Below are 17,145 nucleotides of genomic sequence, written 5' to 3'. Positions count from 1 at the left end.
CCCCAGAGCTCTCTAAGGAGTGAGAACAGGATGAAAGTCCTCTGCACAAGTGGAGGAAAAGCATGTGTCCCTTCAGAGGCACCTCCAGCAGGGAGCGGCCTGGCTGCATGCTGGGTGGCCCTACACCCTTGGGAGAGGGGAACTCTGCCTGGAGCCTCTCTTCCCATGACCCCTGGTGGAATCCTCAGTATCTTCATCCTGGTGACCTTGGCAGCCAGGGGGGATGGTGGCAAGGGGAAGGGATGTGAGGAATGCTGCTGGCTGCAGCCTCGCTTTGACCAGAAGGATGACTGAGGGGCTTTGTCTTCTGTCCGTAGTGGGGGGGGGGGGTGCAGAGGTGAGAAGATCTTGAGTTTTGGCCTTTCTCCTAGATGAGCTGAGCAGGAGGTGTAAGGACAAGAAGCTCCACCCTTCCTTCTTTAGAGGAGCTTACCTCTTTCCCTCACTCCTCACTCACTGCCCCTTGCTGGCCCAAGCTGTATTTTCTGCCTCTATTCTTTCTGTTCCTGAGAAAGTTGTGGTTGCTCTTTTTTATTTTTATTTTTTAAGCTGTTTTAGGGGGCTGGGAAAGGAAAACTTTAAAAGAAAAATAATAAAAACAGACCACTCTGCCATTACAGGCACATAAATAGCTGCACCGTGGCCAGGCTGCACACTTACTTTGCCATAGCAACCTAAACCGTGTTTACAGCAGCCTGTCACCCGCCTGGAAAACAGCAGCTGCTGCTGCTCTGCCAGCTGCGCCCCTGCCGCCGCCTTGTGCCCCATCATAGCAGTGGGTAGGTGTCACACACACACACACACACACACACACACACACACACACACACACCCCCGCCCCTGCAGAGGTATTGCCAGGGGGGTCTCGGGCCGGCTCTTCTGTGGGGGCTTTGGGGGTGGCAGGGAAAAGGCAGCCTGGGTCCAGATGTACCCAGGGGTGGTGATACTTGGGGAGCCCTGAGTGGGTGTCTTTTGGTCCCTCATTTTCTCCCCTCCAGCTCTCATCCCCTGTGGATGGAGGAAACAGGGGTGCGGGGGGTGCTCAGAGCCACCTGAACCGGAAAGGGGTCTGGTGTTTCTCTGACGCTGACAAGGTCGTGCCTTTACCTTTCTGAATAGACGCTGGCTTCTGCTACAGCCTGTCCAGGGACATCCTCTCCACTCTGCTCTCCCAGGAGAGGGCCTTTCCTTGGGAAGCTCAGGGGTCTTTCTGGGAAAGGGGACTGCCCTGGAATGAACAGAAGCAGAGCATCCTGGGAGGGCTGGAGAGAGAAGGGAAAGCAGGACCAGATATGTGTGTGACGACACTCTCCTGTGCCTCCCCTCAGCCTAGATCTGGGCGGTGTTTGGACTGGACCCCGTTCAAGGCCTTCAAGTGCGTTGGCTTCTGTTGTTAGAGGTTGTCATGACATTGTTTGCAGAGATGCTTCATAATTTCTGCAGCATTACGAAGTGTGGTCCCCAAACCAGCAGCATCAGCATCCCCTTGTTAGGGGACTTAGAAGTGCATGGTCCCCAGCTGGAGCCCAGAACTCCTGAAACCAGAAACTCTAGGAGCTGGCCCAGCACAGATTCTAACCAGCCCTCCTGGGGACGGTGGTGCTCCCTCGGGCTCTGAAACGCAAGTGCGAGGAGTGAGTGTGAGCAGTCTACTTTTTGAGCCCAGGCTGACTCAGTGGCTCTGTCTGTGCAAGGAATGAACAAGAAAGGGGAATGGGGACAGTGAGGTGACGGGTTACTAGGGAGAGCTCCCAGCTCTTTCCGGATAAATGCCTCTTCTCAGCACGGAGTTCTTGCCGTTTGTCTGGGACTCCAGGAAACAGCTGGGCTGAGAGAAGGCCGGATGGGCAAAGCCTTTGGCTCTCTGTACTCTGTGCAGGTGGGCTGTCTTGGAGTGGAGGGATGGAGCGCTGGCCAGGCTTGACGTCCAGCCTGTGGTACTCTGACTAGTGTGTGGGTCGCACAGGAATGTTGTTTTGCATCCTCTCTTGCTGGGCCCCTGGGGGAAGAGCAGCTGCCCACAGCACTCCCTTTCGGTGCATGAGATGTGGCCTCCCCAGTCTGAGGCCAGACAGCTTTCCCTCACCCCCGAGAGCTCCAGCAGAACCTGAGGCCTAGGAGCAACAAGATCCAGACCCAGTAGCTCCCCCTCCATGAGCATGGCATGATTCTCTGAAATTGGTTTCTAAAAATAACGCAGGATCCAACCCAGCTGCTAAAAAGCCCTTTTGTTCCCTTGAGGCCAAAATGTGGAAAAACCACAGCAGCCCCAAGAAAGGCAATCTGGGTGGCCCAAGGGAGTGCACATGCTAGATATGTGAACGTTACTGCCCACGGCCTGCCTCCTGTCTGCTGGCCTGGGAGCTTCCTGTCCCAGGTCCAAGGTGCTGCATCTTACTTAGCGTCAAAGACAGATGCTTTGCTAGCTCATATCCTGAGCATTTCCCACAGTCGGATGGGAGAGATCAGGAGAGGCTGCCAGCACCCTTTCATGAAACAGCAGACCTTCCAGACGGTACTGTCACTCCCACCTCAAATCAGCTCTGTCTTCCTTAACAGAAGGAAACGGTCAGCATTTCTGTCTCATCCTCGACATTGTTTTAGCTCTAGCTTGCAGTGAACACCCCCACACCCCTGAGTCACAGGAGGCCACAGAGGTGACCTGGGCCAGTATGACTCATTATTTGAAAGAGGGTGCATTCCCCATGGCTCTGGGGCCAAGGGACTGCCCTTTTTCATCTTGATATATTGATGCTATTTTTGGATGGAGGTGGGGAGCAGGGAGACATTGCCCTCTCACGCACATTTCTGATCCATGCCATGAAGCTTCCTGTCTTCATCTTTTTTTAAAAAAAAACATCTTTATTGATTTCAGAGAGAGGAAAGGAAGGGGGAGAGAGAGAGATAGAAACATCAATGATGAGAGAGTCATTGATCGGCTGCCTAGCCCGCAACGCGGGCATGTGCCCTGACCGGGAATCGAACCCTGATTTCCTGGACCTTAGGTCGATGCTCAACCGCTGAGCCACGCCCGGCTGGACCCGTCTTCATCTTAATGATTCCTGAGGTCTCCAACATGGACTGGGTCAACGGGCCAGACAATCAGGAGCAAACTGGCAACCTTGGGTCAATTCTTGGAATCGCTCTTTTGAGAATGTTTATGCTATCTATGGGCTCTACCTTCTCCCTGCCCACTGAAGGCATCTGGCCAGAACTGATAAGTTTTATCATCATTGTCATAACATATTGTAGACAGTACAGCTCTTCCAGGTCTGAAAAGTTTCAGCATCATGGTATGTTTTTATTTTTATTTTTATTTTTATTTTTATTTTTATTTTGTGGACCTCACGTGCAGAGTACTGAGTTGATCAACAGTGGACTCGTGGCCCATTATTATCATTAGTTCATGCAAGGCCCTTCCTGTGCTCAGTGTTTCCCCATATCCCACATCTGTTCCCCTCCTTACGTATGAACAGCATTCTAATGCATCTTTTTGTTTAAATATGTCCCTTAAAATGTATAGACTTGCTTTAGGTGCATGTATTTTTAATTCATGTAAAAGCTGTTACAGCACCTTTTGCCCCCACTAAGCACTGTTATTATCTTGTGTGCGTCTGATCTGTGTTTCTGTTGCATGATATCCCCCTTACCTAGCTCACCATCTCGGGGGCGGGGATCCCAGGTTGCCTTCAATTCCCTGTCACCACAAACAGTGTTCCACCGAACATCCTTGCACATGTCCCTCTGGACCTGTAGGAGAATTTCTGTGGGAGGTGCACCCAGGAGTAGATGACTGGGTCCTGGATGTGCATAGACTTAACTTAGCCAAGAAGTACCAGGCGGTTCTGGGGAGAAGGGATGAATTCTGGGTGTCTGAGACCCAGAGGCTAAGTGTGGCATATTTTCTCCAGATAGATGCTTCGACTTTAGCGCTACATTTTTGCTGCTAAATTGAAAACGCTGTCTGGGCAGCCGACTTTGGGAAGGGGGAGGGGTAAGCAAGGGAGGTGTGTGTGTGTGTGTGTGTGTGTGTGTGTGTGTGTGTGTCACCCTAACCCCCCTAACCAAGAGGTGATGTTGATGTTCTCTCTTTAGGAAGGGCTGAGAATTAGCCTAAGGTTCCAGGCCCCGGCCCGCAGGCCACAGTGTGCCATCCTATGGTCAGTGCAGAGGCCTGGTTCTGGCACCCCAGCCCTCACTGGGCTTCCTGGCACGGGCCTGGTGGTTGCTAATGATAAAGGCGGTGCCGCCTACCCCCTGAACTTTAGCCAATGGGCTCTGCCTCTGACCTTCCCACATGCCGCCAGAGCCTCGGTAGATTGAGGGGAGGGTGTGTGCTCAGGTCTCTTCTGTGAGCCAGCAGGCAGGAGAGGGGCAATTAGGGCAGGCAGGCGTGGGGAGGGAAGGAAGACCTGGGACCGCGACTAGGATGGCTGCCAGACCTGAGCGGTGGGAACTGGCAAGGGTGAGGTAGAACCTGGGCCATGGAAATAAGGGGCCTGTAATGAGGAGGGAGCAGAGCAGCCTCTGCGTGCAGTTTAGACCTTCAGAGAGAGGGCCTGGGGGGAAGTGGGGGAAGCCTGCATGTTGAGGAGCTTGCCAGCTTTCTTGACAGGGAGGGCACGAGTCCCTGAGAAGCATGAGTGCCTGAGAGAAGAGGCAGAGTTAAGACCTTGCTGGTGATGCACGGGAGGTGCCCCGCTAGAGGGAGAGGGAGAATCTAGAGACAGAGCTCTCTGAGCCTCTCCCAAGTCACTACAGGTTGCAAGGCCAAGGGTGTGCGATGACAGAGTGGAGGGAGCCCTCATCCCCACCCCTGGGATCTCCAGGTGGGAGATGGATATGCTTGAGATCGTGCCAGTCCAGAGCCAAGTGTACTCTGGCTGGGGGAGTACCCGATGTGGTGGAGGAGGGCCTGGGTGGGGTGTGTCTGCCCCCCTGATAAGCCCTGGATCTATCCCCACACCTGCCCCGAAAGTTCAAAGAGGTTAAGGAGGTGTTTTCCTGACCTATTTCAGAGCTTTTATGGGTCATGAGCCAGGGGCAGATAGGTATATGTTCTCATCAAACTTCAGGAAGTAAACCCATAGCTTCGTTTCTATTTCCTTAGTGTCCTTGTACTTGAGGCAGGGTGGCTCTGAGTTCAGACTAGGTCACAACTCCTGGTTCTCTGAATCTGTTTTCCCTGCTATGAAATAGGGCACCCTCCTTGTGGGCTCGTTAGTGAGGATCCGGTGAAACAATAGACATCATCATGATACTGGCTACTGTGTGTGTGGACCAACCAGTACACATCAGCCACTATGCTAGGCACTATATGGTGTGTGTGTGTGTGTGTGTGTGTGTGTGTGTGTGTGCGCACGCGCGCGCATATATATGTGTGTAAAGTGCTTAGCATGGTACTTGGCTCATTGTAGGTGCTCAATACTATTTCCCTCTCTTCCCAACCCCACCCTCATTTCTGAATATAGGGAGAAATAGAGCCTCATTTGGGATGAGGAAGGGAGCATCTGGGTCAGAGAAAAGAGAACAGGTTTTAATTTGGAGGGGTTGGGGGTGGCCCTGAAGCCGGTTTTATAGTTCAGTTGGTGCATCCCAAGGTGGGGCCAGCCTGCCCCCCTCCCCAGGCTCCCTTCTTCACCCCTCCCTGCCTGTGGAGCAGTGATGCTGGCTCTCCAACTAGAGCATCTGAGGGCTGCCACACCTCCCTCCCGCGCCCCGGGGAGGGCAGGCCGGGCAGGGCACCCGAGTCTGCGGTGCTGAGCAGCCCCTCCCACCTGCAGCCCAGAGGCCGGAGCTGAGTCTAGTGGCTTATTCCAGGCAGGCCTGGCTGCAGTGCTGCCCCAGCCTGAAGCCCTGGCCCCTTGCCCCTCCTGTTTCCTTTCTCCCATCTCCATTCATACTTTATTTCTCACACATTGCATCAGATTTAACAGGCGCCTTTGGCAGGGAAGACTCAGGGGGTGGGTTCCTTTTAGATCCTCAAAATACCTTACTCTATCCATACAGGGGAGTCACCCTTTTTCCTCAGAGCCTGGAGATCTATCTCTTCTTTAGCACCCCGGGAAAGTTTCCAAGAGTAAGGGATTCTTTGGACAAAATTGGAGGAAACAGAGCATCTTCTGACTATTGTTTATGGTTTGGTGGCTCAGGCCATGAAGTTCTTGTCCCAGGCAGGTCCTCTTTTCTGGAGCTTGCCAGTGGGCCTAGCTGCAGCCTGAGAATTGTGGGGAATTGTGGGGGTGATTCGTGTCTTGAGAACGGGAGGAGGGTCTGTTCGCCCTCATTGCCAAGGATATGATGGAGATGATTCCGAAAGAGAGCGAGCGAGGGTGAGTGTCAGCATTACCTTCAGATGGAAATGGCTACTTTCTGTAACCAAGAGGGTTCTAGGTATATTTTTCCTGCAACTATGTTCCCCGCACACTTTTTTCCACACAACTAATTGGCTCTAAGGCAATTTTGCCCTAGAAGATAAAATAATGGAAAATTAAAAGGGACATTAAAAAAGACATAATGATAATGCAACATGAAAAATTAAGAACAAAGTTTTTAAAACTTTATTGAGAAAAATGAATATACATGTCTTCCATTATACCTTTTCTGCTTGTTGATTGATCCTGTTAGGCATGGCACTTCTTGTTTGCTAAAATTTCTTCTCCCTTCATTGAGAGAGGTATCAATTTGCACTGCCTGGTACACTTTCGGTTATGACAAGAGGGAGGGCTCACGGGGCTCACCGAAGGATTTGCAAACGGATCTGTGACCATTTTCTAGTAGAGTTTGCAGGTCTGGCTGTACACAGAGCTTTGCAATCTGCTCCATGTGTGGCTGTCATCCACTGTTGTAAAACCACCACATCTACTGGTCACTCTATAGACCATTATGAGGTTCGAGATTCATATAATGTAAAAATGGGAGTAGCTGCAAGAACTTCATCCATGGAGAAATGAAACCAAACTGACGACTAGCTAAATACATGAAGTCTGCCAGATGTAAACTAGGCTGTCAACCAGTTATTTTATCTTGTTCGGCAAAATTGCCTTATGGCCAATTAGTTGTGTGGCAAAACTGCTTGCACCAATTGCACCAAAGATGTTTACGAGGAAACTCCCAGCACAACCCCAGAGCCACCTGCGTTTTAAAGGACCCCTTAGATGTTTAAAAAGAATGGCCTGCCGTCAAGGTCACTGACTTGCCAAAAACCAGATCATTTTTTATCTCCTTGGATGTCATTGTCTTCATCTGTAAGGTGGGGGTCACAGCTGTCCTACCTAGAATTGATATGCCAATGCTTCCACGTGTCATTACAAATTTAGGACACATGGTACAAGACTTTAGGAAGAAAAAAATTCAAATGATTTTATGATCATGTAGAATAACGTGATTTCTTGGCCCTGCAGGAAGGGATGAGAGACTTGCTCTCCCAGTGAGAACATACCTTACCCAGAATCCCCGGAGCCGAATGATTCATTCTGACCTGACAAGAGGTATTGCCTCCCAGGCGCCTGAGTGTTGTGTCTGAGGCAGAGGCAGTGTGAACACTTACAGATGATTCTTTGCCAGTTTCCTAATAAGGTCAGGGGCTAGGCAAGCTCAGCAGATGCAATGAGCTCATATCTCAGAGCTCAGAGCTTAGAGCTCAGAGAGTAGTGTGGGCACCTCTGAATCCACAGCAACTTTCATGGAGAAATAAACTGGGCTCCCAGCTGGGCACTGCTCCCTCGACTTTGTGCCAGCAGCTTAGTGCTTGGCCTCCTGAGTACGTGTCTCTCGAGCACGGGTGGGGAACGTCCGGCCCATGGGCCATATAGGTCTGGCCCTGCCAAGGCAACCACAGGCAGGACTCAATTCAATAAATCTAGGAGCTTTTTTCATAGCTAGTTTTTAAGTTGATAATGTTGTATGGCCCGTGAATGGTGTTATAAATATCCATATGGCCCTTGGGAGAAAAAAGGTTCCCCACTCCTGCTCTAGAGCAACCTAAAGCAGACAGACCTCATTTTTTTCCCACATACCCCATGTGTATTAATCTTAAGTGGCTTTTTTCTCATTAGTTGCCTATGTGAGTGGAAGAAGCTCTCCTCTTAGATACCTTGAGGAGAAGTTCAAAGCAAGAAATTCTGACTTAGACTGCTCCTTCTCTAGAGATCCAGGGCTGTGTAGCCTAGGGGTTATAACCTAGCTAATAGTAATTGCTAGTGAAGGCTCCTTGGGATCTTCCATTCTTCTTCTGGCAAGGAAATATGGAGGGGTACATGGGACTTACTGCCTTTCTACTTAAAGGGCTAGATAACAAAGTTCATTAAGCTCAGATCACCTGAGTGTCCTATACTGGACCCCGGGCATCTTTCATCTAAGATTTCCAAGCACTATTTCTGTCTATAATTCCACTCCTTTATCACTTTTTTAGGATGATATGAAAAGGTGGGGCTGATTCTTCCCCCAGGTTAGGGTGGGAGGAACTGAGCCCCCAGAAGACTGCTTGCCCAAAGGGTACCTGGGAAGATGGTCAGTCTGGTTCTGGATCTGCTGTTGGTTACTCAGTAAAAAGTGTAGCTGGATGCCCACTGTGTGCGGGTGCCCCTCGAGGCGCTGGGGAGAAGGCGGAGAACAGGAGTGAAACCTCTGCCCTCACGAGCGAGCACTGTAGTAGGTAGAGGCAGAGAAGGAAAATCTGACCTCCAGCTTAGCACGGTCAGCACTGTTCTCAGCACCCTCCCAAAGCCTAAGGAGTTCTACGGAAGGATCGAGTGGGCTTCCCGCTGCCGTAGCCCTTCCCACTGCTTCGGAACAGGCTTGGGGAGAAGCTGAACTGGAGAGAAGACTCTGTGGCCCTGCTTATCTCCATGCCAGTCTGAATAAAGGGATCTGGATACACTGCCTCCAGTTTTGTCCAGACCTCCTTGTTTCCAGGATTCTCTGATAGTATCGAAAAATAAAGGGAGTGCGATATTAAAAATAACAACAACAACAAAACAAAGCCCTGCTTGCTCAACCCTGTGTAAGTCAGAGTAGCTCTAAAAACCTGTGACAGAAGGAGGAGGCAGAAGGCCCACTGGGAAAGCGGGTCTGTGATCACCTCTACCCCAGGGGATCCTGCTGAGAGCAGGATTGATTGGAATCAGCAAGAACTTTGGCCACGTGTGATTTTTGGAAAAGTAATTGATAAAAGAGTCAAGTCCTTATCTAATAGTTCTTGTGCCTTGTTCACCTTCTAGAAGCGAGGGTGTCATCTATTTATTCCAGAGAGACTACCCAGAGCTCCTTGCTACCCCCTGGTAATGGGACTCAGGCCAGGGGCAACAGTTCACCCTCGGCTGCCCCTCCCCTGCCCCCGTGTTCTGGTGCTGCATTCAGGAGGAACCCCTTCACATTTCAGTGGCTGACGTGTGGCAATGGGTCCTGCATGGCACATAGAAGCCACTCTCTGAAGCTGAAGCAGAGAACAGGGCTCAGGATAAGCCTTCTTCTCACGGTCAGCCTTCCACCTTCTCACCTACACATAGCTCCTCTCCTTCACCTAGTCAGCCACCCAGTCAGCATATGCGAGAGGTGACGTGCCTTTGGAGGGAGGAATGCTGAAGGAGACCCTCTGGTGCTCACTCCTGCAGAGGCTGACTTTGTTCCCCTGCTGACATGGCTGTGGCCCTAGGCTCTATCTGAATCAAAAGCTGTCTTATCCCTCCCACCCCGGAGAAACTAACACTCATAGGCTTTAAACTCACTATCTTTTCCCTCAGAGGCCCTTCTGCCCCTTACGTAAAAAGGTTCCACCCTCTTTCACCAACTGCCTGAGCATTTTACTCTCCCCTTTGCTCCAAAAGCTTTGAGGAGGGAGGCGCTTAGCTCCAAGACCTGACCCTCCGGGCCTGACCTGCTGACAACTGCAGCAAGCTGCACAGCTTCTGTCCAGCTGGAGGCTGAGTACTCGAAGGGGCTTAGAGGATTTGGGGAGGCTGAGTACTCTAAGGGGCTTAGAGGATTTGGGCATCTTCCATCAGGCTGTCCTCCTGGTTTGTAAATGTATGTGTTGGGAGTAGGGAAGGGTATGGAGCGTGGGGGAGAGTGACAGACTGGCAGGCCATCCTCCAAAGCACTCCTTTCCAGACCTCTTCTCACCTCATAGAAGTTAGGTCAAGATGAAAGAATTGTGTAGAGTTCCCACAAATAGGGAGAACATCAGAGCCATGAGCGGTCATACCTTTATTTCCAAGTTTCTGAAGTTGTGGGATTTGTGTTGCTTGGTCTGGGAGAGATGAGCTATGAAGACTGGGGTGTATCTCAAATTACTTCCCTTCACTGGACTTTCCAGGCTGCCGGGGCCTCTGAGGGCCTCTCCTGAATTAGTTCACTTAGCTCAGAACTCGGCCATCAGCTGAGGCCGGGCACCAACTGCCACCTAAACCCTTGCGCTGGAATGAGTATCTCTTGCCTTTGCAGGTGCTAGATCACCATGGCTGCTCTAATTGTTTCTTTTTGTCTCCCTTTGAATCTTTATTCCAGAGATCCAGTTGCCACCGGCACCCCGGGAGCCCTCCTCCTTCTCCTGCTGCCTCTCTACCACAGCAGTTGCCCGTCGTTGCTAAGGCTGCTTCCATGGTAACATGCACACGCTGTTTACACTTCCATCTGGGCAAGTTGGTCTAAGCTAGGAACCTATCTACCCTGGACGACCACTTCCATCGCCACCTGGGGACGCCAATCATCGCGACACGTGGTCCGGCTTCCACTCGGTTCCCCCGCCCTCTTCCTCTTCTGGCTGCCAAGCTTCACAAGGACAAGGGGTCTGGGCTTGAGGCCCTGAAGCTATTGCACGAGAGATAGTGAACCAGGTTCCTGAATGGGCTCCCACAGAAGCAAGGAATAAGAAGTAGGCAGAGAAGCAAGAGACCCTGGTCAGTCGGAGGGAAGCTCCCCATTTTCTCTGACTGAGGGGGCCTGAGGGGCTTGGCAACCGCAGGCAAAATGACAAACCCAACAGAACATGCCTTGCCGGCCAACTCGGTTGAGGGCCATGAGGGGGACTTTGGCTGCTCAGTAATGGACCTCAGGAAGCTCATGGAGCTGCGTTCAGCCGATGCAATAAACCACATCAGCGCCAGCTATGGAGGCGTAATGAATCTCTGCAGTAGACTGAAAACCAACCCTGTGGAAGGTAAAGGCCGTGCCAGGAGTGGGGATTGGAGGAAGGTGGCTAGTGTTAAAAAATATTGCGTTTCCAGCTTCCAGAAGAAGCATCCGGAGCCCTGACTGGTATATCTGTGTCTAGTGGGAAAAGTACGGTATATGAAGCACTAAAAGGTGGTGAGGCCACAGAGAACCATTTCCCCCCTTTGTCCCCCCCCCCCACACACACACACGATGTTTAGGGACTGTGCTATTATTCTCTGAAAATCATTCTTTCCTACTTTTTCTGTATCAACGTACAGAAAGGAGAGTGTTTATCTCTATATTGGAAACATTTATGTTAGAGATGCTTTTATCACTAAATGATCACCAAGTGCCTTATTCTGTATTAGTGTTTGATTGCAACAGGTTTAAGATGTAATTTTCCCCATTGCTGATCTTACAGTGTAATTGGGGAAGATAGGCACAGTGAAAAGAGTAAGTCCTTCTACCCGATGTAGCACTTCTCTAATGTATACAGTTTAAAATAAGGTGGTACGTCATAAGGTATATAATTATAATTGTACCCACCAGATATTTGGATTACTCCTGTTTCCTGTCATGGAATTATTGATGACTTTTTCAACCCTGCTTGATACACTTTTAATATAGGTCTTCTTAATCTATACTTAAAAGAAACTGAAACATCCAGCTTTACGCTTGCCTGGCCCAGCCCAGTTGTCCAGTGAGCCATGGTAATATGAAATTTTGCCTCACCAAAATGGAGAGAGAACAAAATGAAGTTGCTTCCTCACTTCTGCCTGGTTTCAGCGTCTATGTTACAGATTCTTGTTTGGTCCTGTGGGTCAGGCAGGCCATGGTTGAGTACCATGAGAGGAAATAAAAATCTCGTCCTTTAGATGCCTTCAGTCTCTTGAGGTATACTATTTCTGAACCTTCCATGGACGCCACATCATATTTCTTGCCAATTCTAAGGACTCTTTAGGATTTGTTTAAAAAGGGGAAGGTGAAGATTTTTATCTAGATATCTGTTTATCGCACAAGCTTTGCTTTCTTTGCAATCTGAGAGAGCTGCTCTACATGTTCTTTTTACTTCTGGAATTCAGTTTCCTATCTTATAGGCTTTGATTCAAATATTAGCTCTACCATTTACTAGCTAAATAACGTTGAACAGTTTACTAGGCCCTAAGAGTCTGTTTCTTTGAAAATTCTGTTAATATCTAGCCCATAGAGTGGTTGGGATTAAATACTATAATGTATGTGCAGTGCTCAAATTTATAATGGGGATTCAATAGCTATCTAGATTAAAATGGAGCACATGAGCCCTAGCCGGTTTGGCTCAATGGTTAGAGCGTCGGCCCAAAGACTGTAGGGTCTCGGGTTCGATTCCAGTCAAGGGCGTGTGCCTCGGTTGCAGGCTCAATCTCCGGCCCAGGTCAGGGCTCATGCAGGAGGCAACCAATTGATGTGTCTCTCTCACATTGACGTTTCTCTCTCCCTTCCACTCTTCTCTGAAAAGCAATGGAAAAAATATCCTCTGGTGAGGATTAAAAAAAAAAAAATTTTTTTAAAAAAAAGGAGCACATGAGTCTGAAGATACTTGCCAGAATATGAGTGCCTAAGGAGTGCAAGGTGTTATTATATCTCCAGAGGTTACTGCATGTGTAGCTGCACCCACTATCCACCTCTTCCATTCACCTCTTGATGTCAAAAAGAGATCTGGTTGGGGGTGGAGGGCAGCAAAAAGAAAAAAGATCTGGTTGAGTTGGCAGAGCTTAGTTGCTTTCATGTGGCTCAGTCTTATCAGCTAAATTTCTTTATTCCACCACTCTTGTAGTAGTATTGACCTTAAAGAGAGGCTTTTCCTGTTAGGTTTTTCCGGAGATAATGCACCCATCGTTATTTAGACAGGATCTCTTTTTTTCCCCTTTCCATCCTGTTCTTGATCCCTTTGGTCAGTTGTTTCTCTGGCAAAGTGAAACTCAAGGGTCCAAATAAGCTGCAACCTTGGAAGCTCCTAATAAGAGGGTCCAGGCTTTCCTCCCCAATTTCCAAATCCTTTCTCATAGCTGCTACTGTTTACTTTCTGATTCCTAGAGAGCTTCCATTCCCGAAGGCCAACAGATATTCTACTTTAGTGTCAACCTCAGGTATCAAATGTTACAAATGGAGTTAATGCTCTGAGATTCTTTCCCAGCCCAGTTTCAGGCTGATAGTTGAAAGTCTCTTCGGATAGCAGGTGCTTCTGTTGCCACAGACCCTGGCCATGCCTAGATCCCACTACCTCTACCATTGGCACAGGTGTCCACCCCCGCTTCCTAGGCCACAAATATGTATCCTGATTTGTTTCAGTGTAAGACTTATCATGGTGCTGGTACTTGAGCTGGGGAGTTAGGGTGTCAGAAAACAACTTCTCCATGAGTAATTTTTAGCCCCCCAGTGTCAGCAATGACCTCCTCCTGTGTGAGAGGAATAGAGGGGTAGGAAAAAGAGACACCAAAGAGCTATGACACAGGAGTCTCTTCCCAGACAGGGGCCAAGCTATTTAGAAGACCACACTGAAGTGCCTAACACCCTAGCATAGTTTTGCCACCTGTGGGAGTTTCCTGCAGACTAATAATATGAATAAAGAAACTTACTTGGTGCTTGAATTCTCTTGGTTGGAAACCAAGATGAAGTAAGATTGGGAAGATGGATTCCTAGAATATGACTCTTCAGAAGACCCTTATTTTTTGTTGATTGACAGCGTCTGTAGTATAGATGGACAGATTTTTTTTAACCATAGTTCTTAAGGGGCCTCATGAAACTTGAAGTTTATAACATTTTTGACACTAACATTTTTTATGTTTTTAAATTTTATCTTTCAGTTAGTTTACATTTAATATTATTTTATACTAGTTTCAGGTGTACAGCATAGTGGTTAGACAATCATGTACTTTACAAAGTGCTCCCCCTGATATTTTCAGTACCCACCTGACACCATACGTAATTATCATAACATTATTGACTACATTCCCTGTGCTGTACTTTACATCCCCATGACTGTTTTGTAACTACCAGTTAGTACTTCTCAATCCCTTTGCCTTTTTCACCCATTTCCCCAACCTCCTCCCCCACTCTGGCAACCGTCAGTCTGTTCTCTGTATTTATGAGTCTGTTTCAATTTTGTTAGTTCATTTATTTGATTTGGATACCACATATAAGTGAAATTATATAATATTTGTCTTTCTCTGACTGACTTATTTCACTTAGCATGGTGCCCTCTAGATCCATCCATGTTATTGCAAATAGTAATATTTCATTCCATTTTCTGACCAAGCAGTATCCCATGGTGTAAATGTGCCACAGCTTTTTATCCACTCATCACTGATGGGCACTTGGGCTCCTTCCATATCTCAGCTAATGTAAATAATGCTGCAATGAAAATAGGGGTGCATATATTGTTTCAAATTAGTGTTTTGGGTTTCTTTGGATATATATGCCCAGAAGTGGGATCTCTGGGTCATCAGGCAGCTCCATTTTTAATTTTTTGATGAACCTCCATACTGTTTTCCATAATAGCTGCACCAATCTGCATTTCCACCAACAGTGCACAAGGGTTGCCTTTTCTCCACACCCTTGCCAACGTTCATTGTTTGTTGATTTGTTGATGGGAACCATTCTGCCAAGTGTGAGGTGATTTCTCGTTGTGGTTTTAATTTGCATTTCTCTGATGATTAATGACTTGAGCATTTTGTCATGTCTCTTGGCCATCTGTATGTCCTCTTTGGAGAAGTGTCTATTCAGGTCCTCTGCCCACTTTTTAAGTGGATTGTTTGTTTTTTGGTGTTGAGTTCTTTGCAAATTTTAGATATTAACCTCTTATTGGCCATATCATTGGTAAATATCTTCTTCCATTCAGTAGGTTGTTTTTTCACTTTTTTGATGCTTTCCTTTGCTGTGCAAAAATTTTTACTTGATGTAGTTCCATTTGTTTATTTTTTCTTTTGTTTCCCTTGCCCAAGGAGATATATCAGAAAAAATATTGCTAAGAGAAATGTCATAGATTTTACTGCTGTGTTTTCTTCTAGGATTTTTACGGTTTCGAGTCTTACATTTAAGTCTTTAATCCAATTTGAATTTATTCTTGTGTATGGTTGTAAGAAGGTGGTCTGTTTTCATTTTTTTACATGTGTCTGTCCAGTTTTCCCAACACCATTTACTGAGTAGACTGTCTTTACCACATTGTATGTTCTTGCCTCCTTGTCAAATATTAATTGACCATATAAGCGCGGGTTTATTTCTGGGCTTTCTAGTCTGTTCCATTGATCTATGTGTCTGTTTTAATGCCAGTACCATGCTGTTTTGATTACTATGGCCTCGTAGTATAGTTTGATATCAGGTAGTGTGATCCCTCCAACTTTGTTCTTTCTCAAGATTGATATGGCTATTTGCAGTCTTTTGTGTTTCTATATAAATTTTTGGATTTTTTTGTTCTAGTTCTGTGAAAATATCATTGGTATTTTGATAGGAATTGTGTTGAATCTATAGATTGCTTTGGATAGTATGGACATTTTAATGATGTTAATTCTTCCTATACATGAACACAATGTATGCTTCCATCTATTTGTATCTTCTTAAATTTCTTCTTCTTGTCTGATTGCTGTAGCTAGGACTTCCAGTACTATGCTGAATAAGAGTGGTGAAAGTAGACATCCATTCTTTTTTTCCTGATCTTAAGGGAAACACTTTTAGCTTTTCCCCATTGAGTATGATGCTAGCTGTGGGTTTGTCATATGTGGCCTTTATTATGCTGAGGTATGTTCCCTCTATTCCCACTTTGCTGAGAGTTTTTATCGTAAATGGGTGCTGGATTTTGTCAAATGCTTTTTCTGCACCTATTGATATGATATATGATTTTACATATTTCATTTTGTTTATGTGGTGTATTATGTTAATTGATTTTCAAATATTGTACAAACCTTGCATCCCAGGAATAAATCCCACTTGATCATCGCGTATGATCTTTTTAATGTATTGCTGAATTTGATTTGCTAATGTTTTGTTGAGGTTTTTTTACATCTAAGTTCCTCAGGGATATTGGCCTATCTTTTTTTTTTTTTTTGTCGTGTTTTTATCTGGTTTTGAAATTAGAATAATGTTGATCTCATAAAATGAGCTTGGAAGTCTTCCCTCCTCTTGAATTTTTTGGAATAGTTTGAGAAGGATAGGTGTTATTTCTTTGAATATTTGGTAAAATTCACCTGTCAAGCCATCTGGTCCAGGACTTTTGTTTGTTGGGAGTTTTTTTTTATTACTACTTCGATTTCGTTGGTTGTAATTCATCTGTTCAAATTTTATGTTTCTCCTTTACTTGGTTTTGGAAGATTGTATGTTTCTAGGAATTGATCCATTTCTTCCAGATTGTCTAATTTGTCAGCATATAGTTGTTCATAATATTTTCTTACCATCCTTTGTATTTCTGTGGTGTCAATTGTTATTTCTCTTTTCTAACATAGTTTCATTATTATAGACTTACATTATTCTAGGGGCAAGTGGGACTTAATTTTAATTCATGTTCTCTCTCTCTATCTCTGTCTCTCTTTCAATAGGCCAAAAGGTTTTTAATTTTTGCCTAAGTTCTTACCACAGGTTAGAACGCAATGGAATATTTCATGTTTTCTGACTCAGACCTCATGCTAGAGCAGCAACAGAGAATCTCAAAGCACAGATAATTTAAGTTTGTTTTAATATTTGTCAACATAAGAACCCCCAAACCTGTAGAGAATTTTTGTAAGAATTTATTTGAGCCAAACTGATGATATGCCAGGAAGCAAGGCCTCAGATGCTCCAGAGAATGACAGTTTTACAGTTTCTTCTATAAATTTGGAATTAAGGAGGGAATATAAGGAAGATTACATGACGGTGGGAGAAAGCCAGGTGGGGAAATCTCTGTGATTGGATTACAGGATATATCAATTCTTTCCCCATAGAGCTTTCCCACATTGGTCCTCAGCTGTGCTGCCCTTTTTAGGA

At 46.7% G+C, this 17,145-nt stretch overlaps 1 protein-coding gene across 4 annotated transcripts in view; it reads left to right on the top strand.

Moving 5' to 3' along the window:
- The window catches only part of ATP2B4 (ATPase plasma membrane Ca2+ transporting 4), a 92,692-nt gene that overhangs the window by 33,006 nt on the left and 42,541 nt on the right, over positions 1-17,145 (top strand). For all 4 annotated transcript variants that reach the window (XM_081121832.1, XM_081121834.1, XM_081121831.1 and 1 more), the window contains exon 2: positions 10,507-11,158. In XM_081121832.1, the coding sequence (XP_080977958.1) occupies positions 10,969-11,158 (190 nt within the window). In that variant the 5' untranslated portion in view covers positions 10,507-10,968. The remainder of the gene's footprint in view (positions 1-10,506; positions 11,159-17,145) is intronic.

This window comes from Miniopterus schreibersii (assembly GCF_964146895.1).
Source record: "Miniopterus schreibersii genome assembly, chromosome: 19".
NCBI lineage: Eukaryota > Metazoa > Chordata > Mammalia > Chiroptera > Miniopteridae > Miniopterus > Miniopterus schreibersii.
The sequence above is the reverse complement of the archived record's forward strand: the minus strand, read 5'-3'. Positions and strand labels throughout refer to the sequence as shown.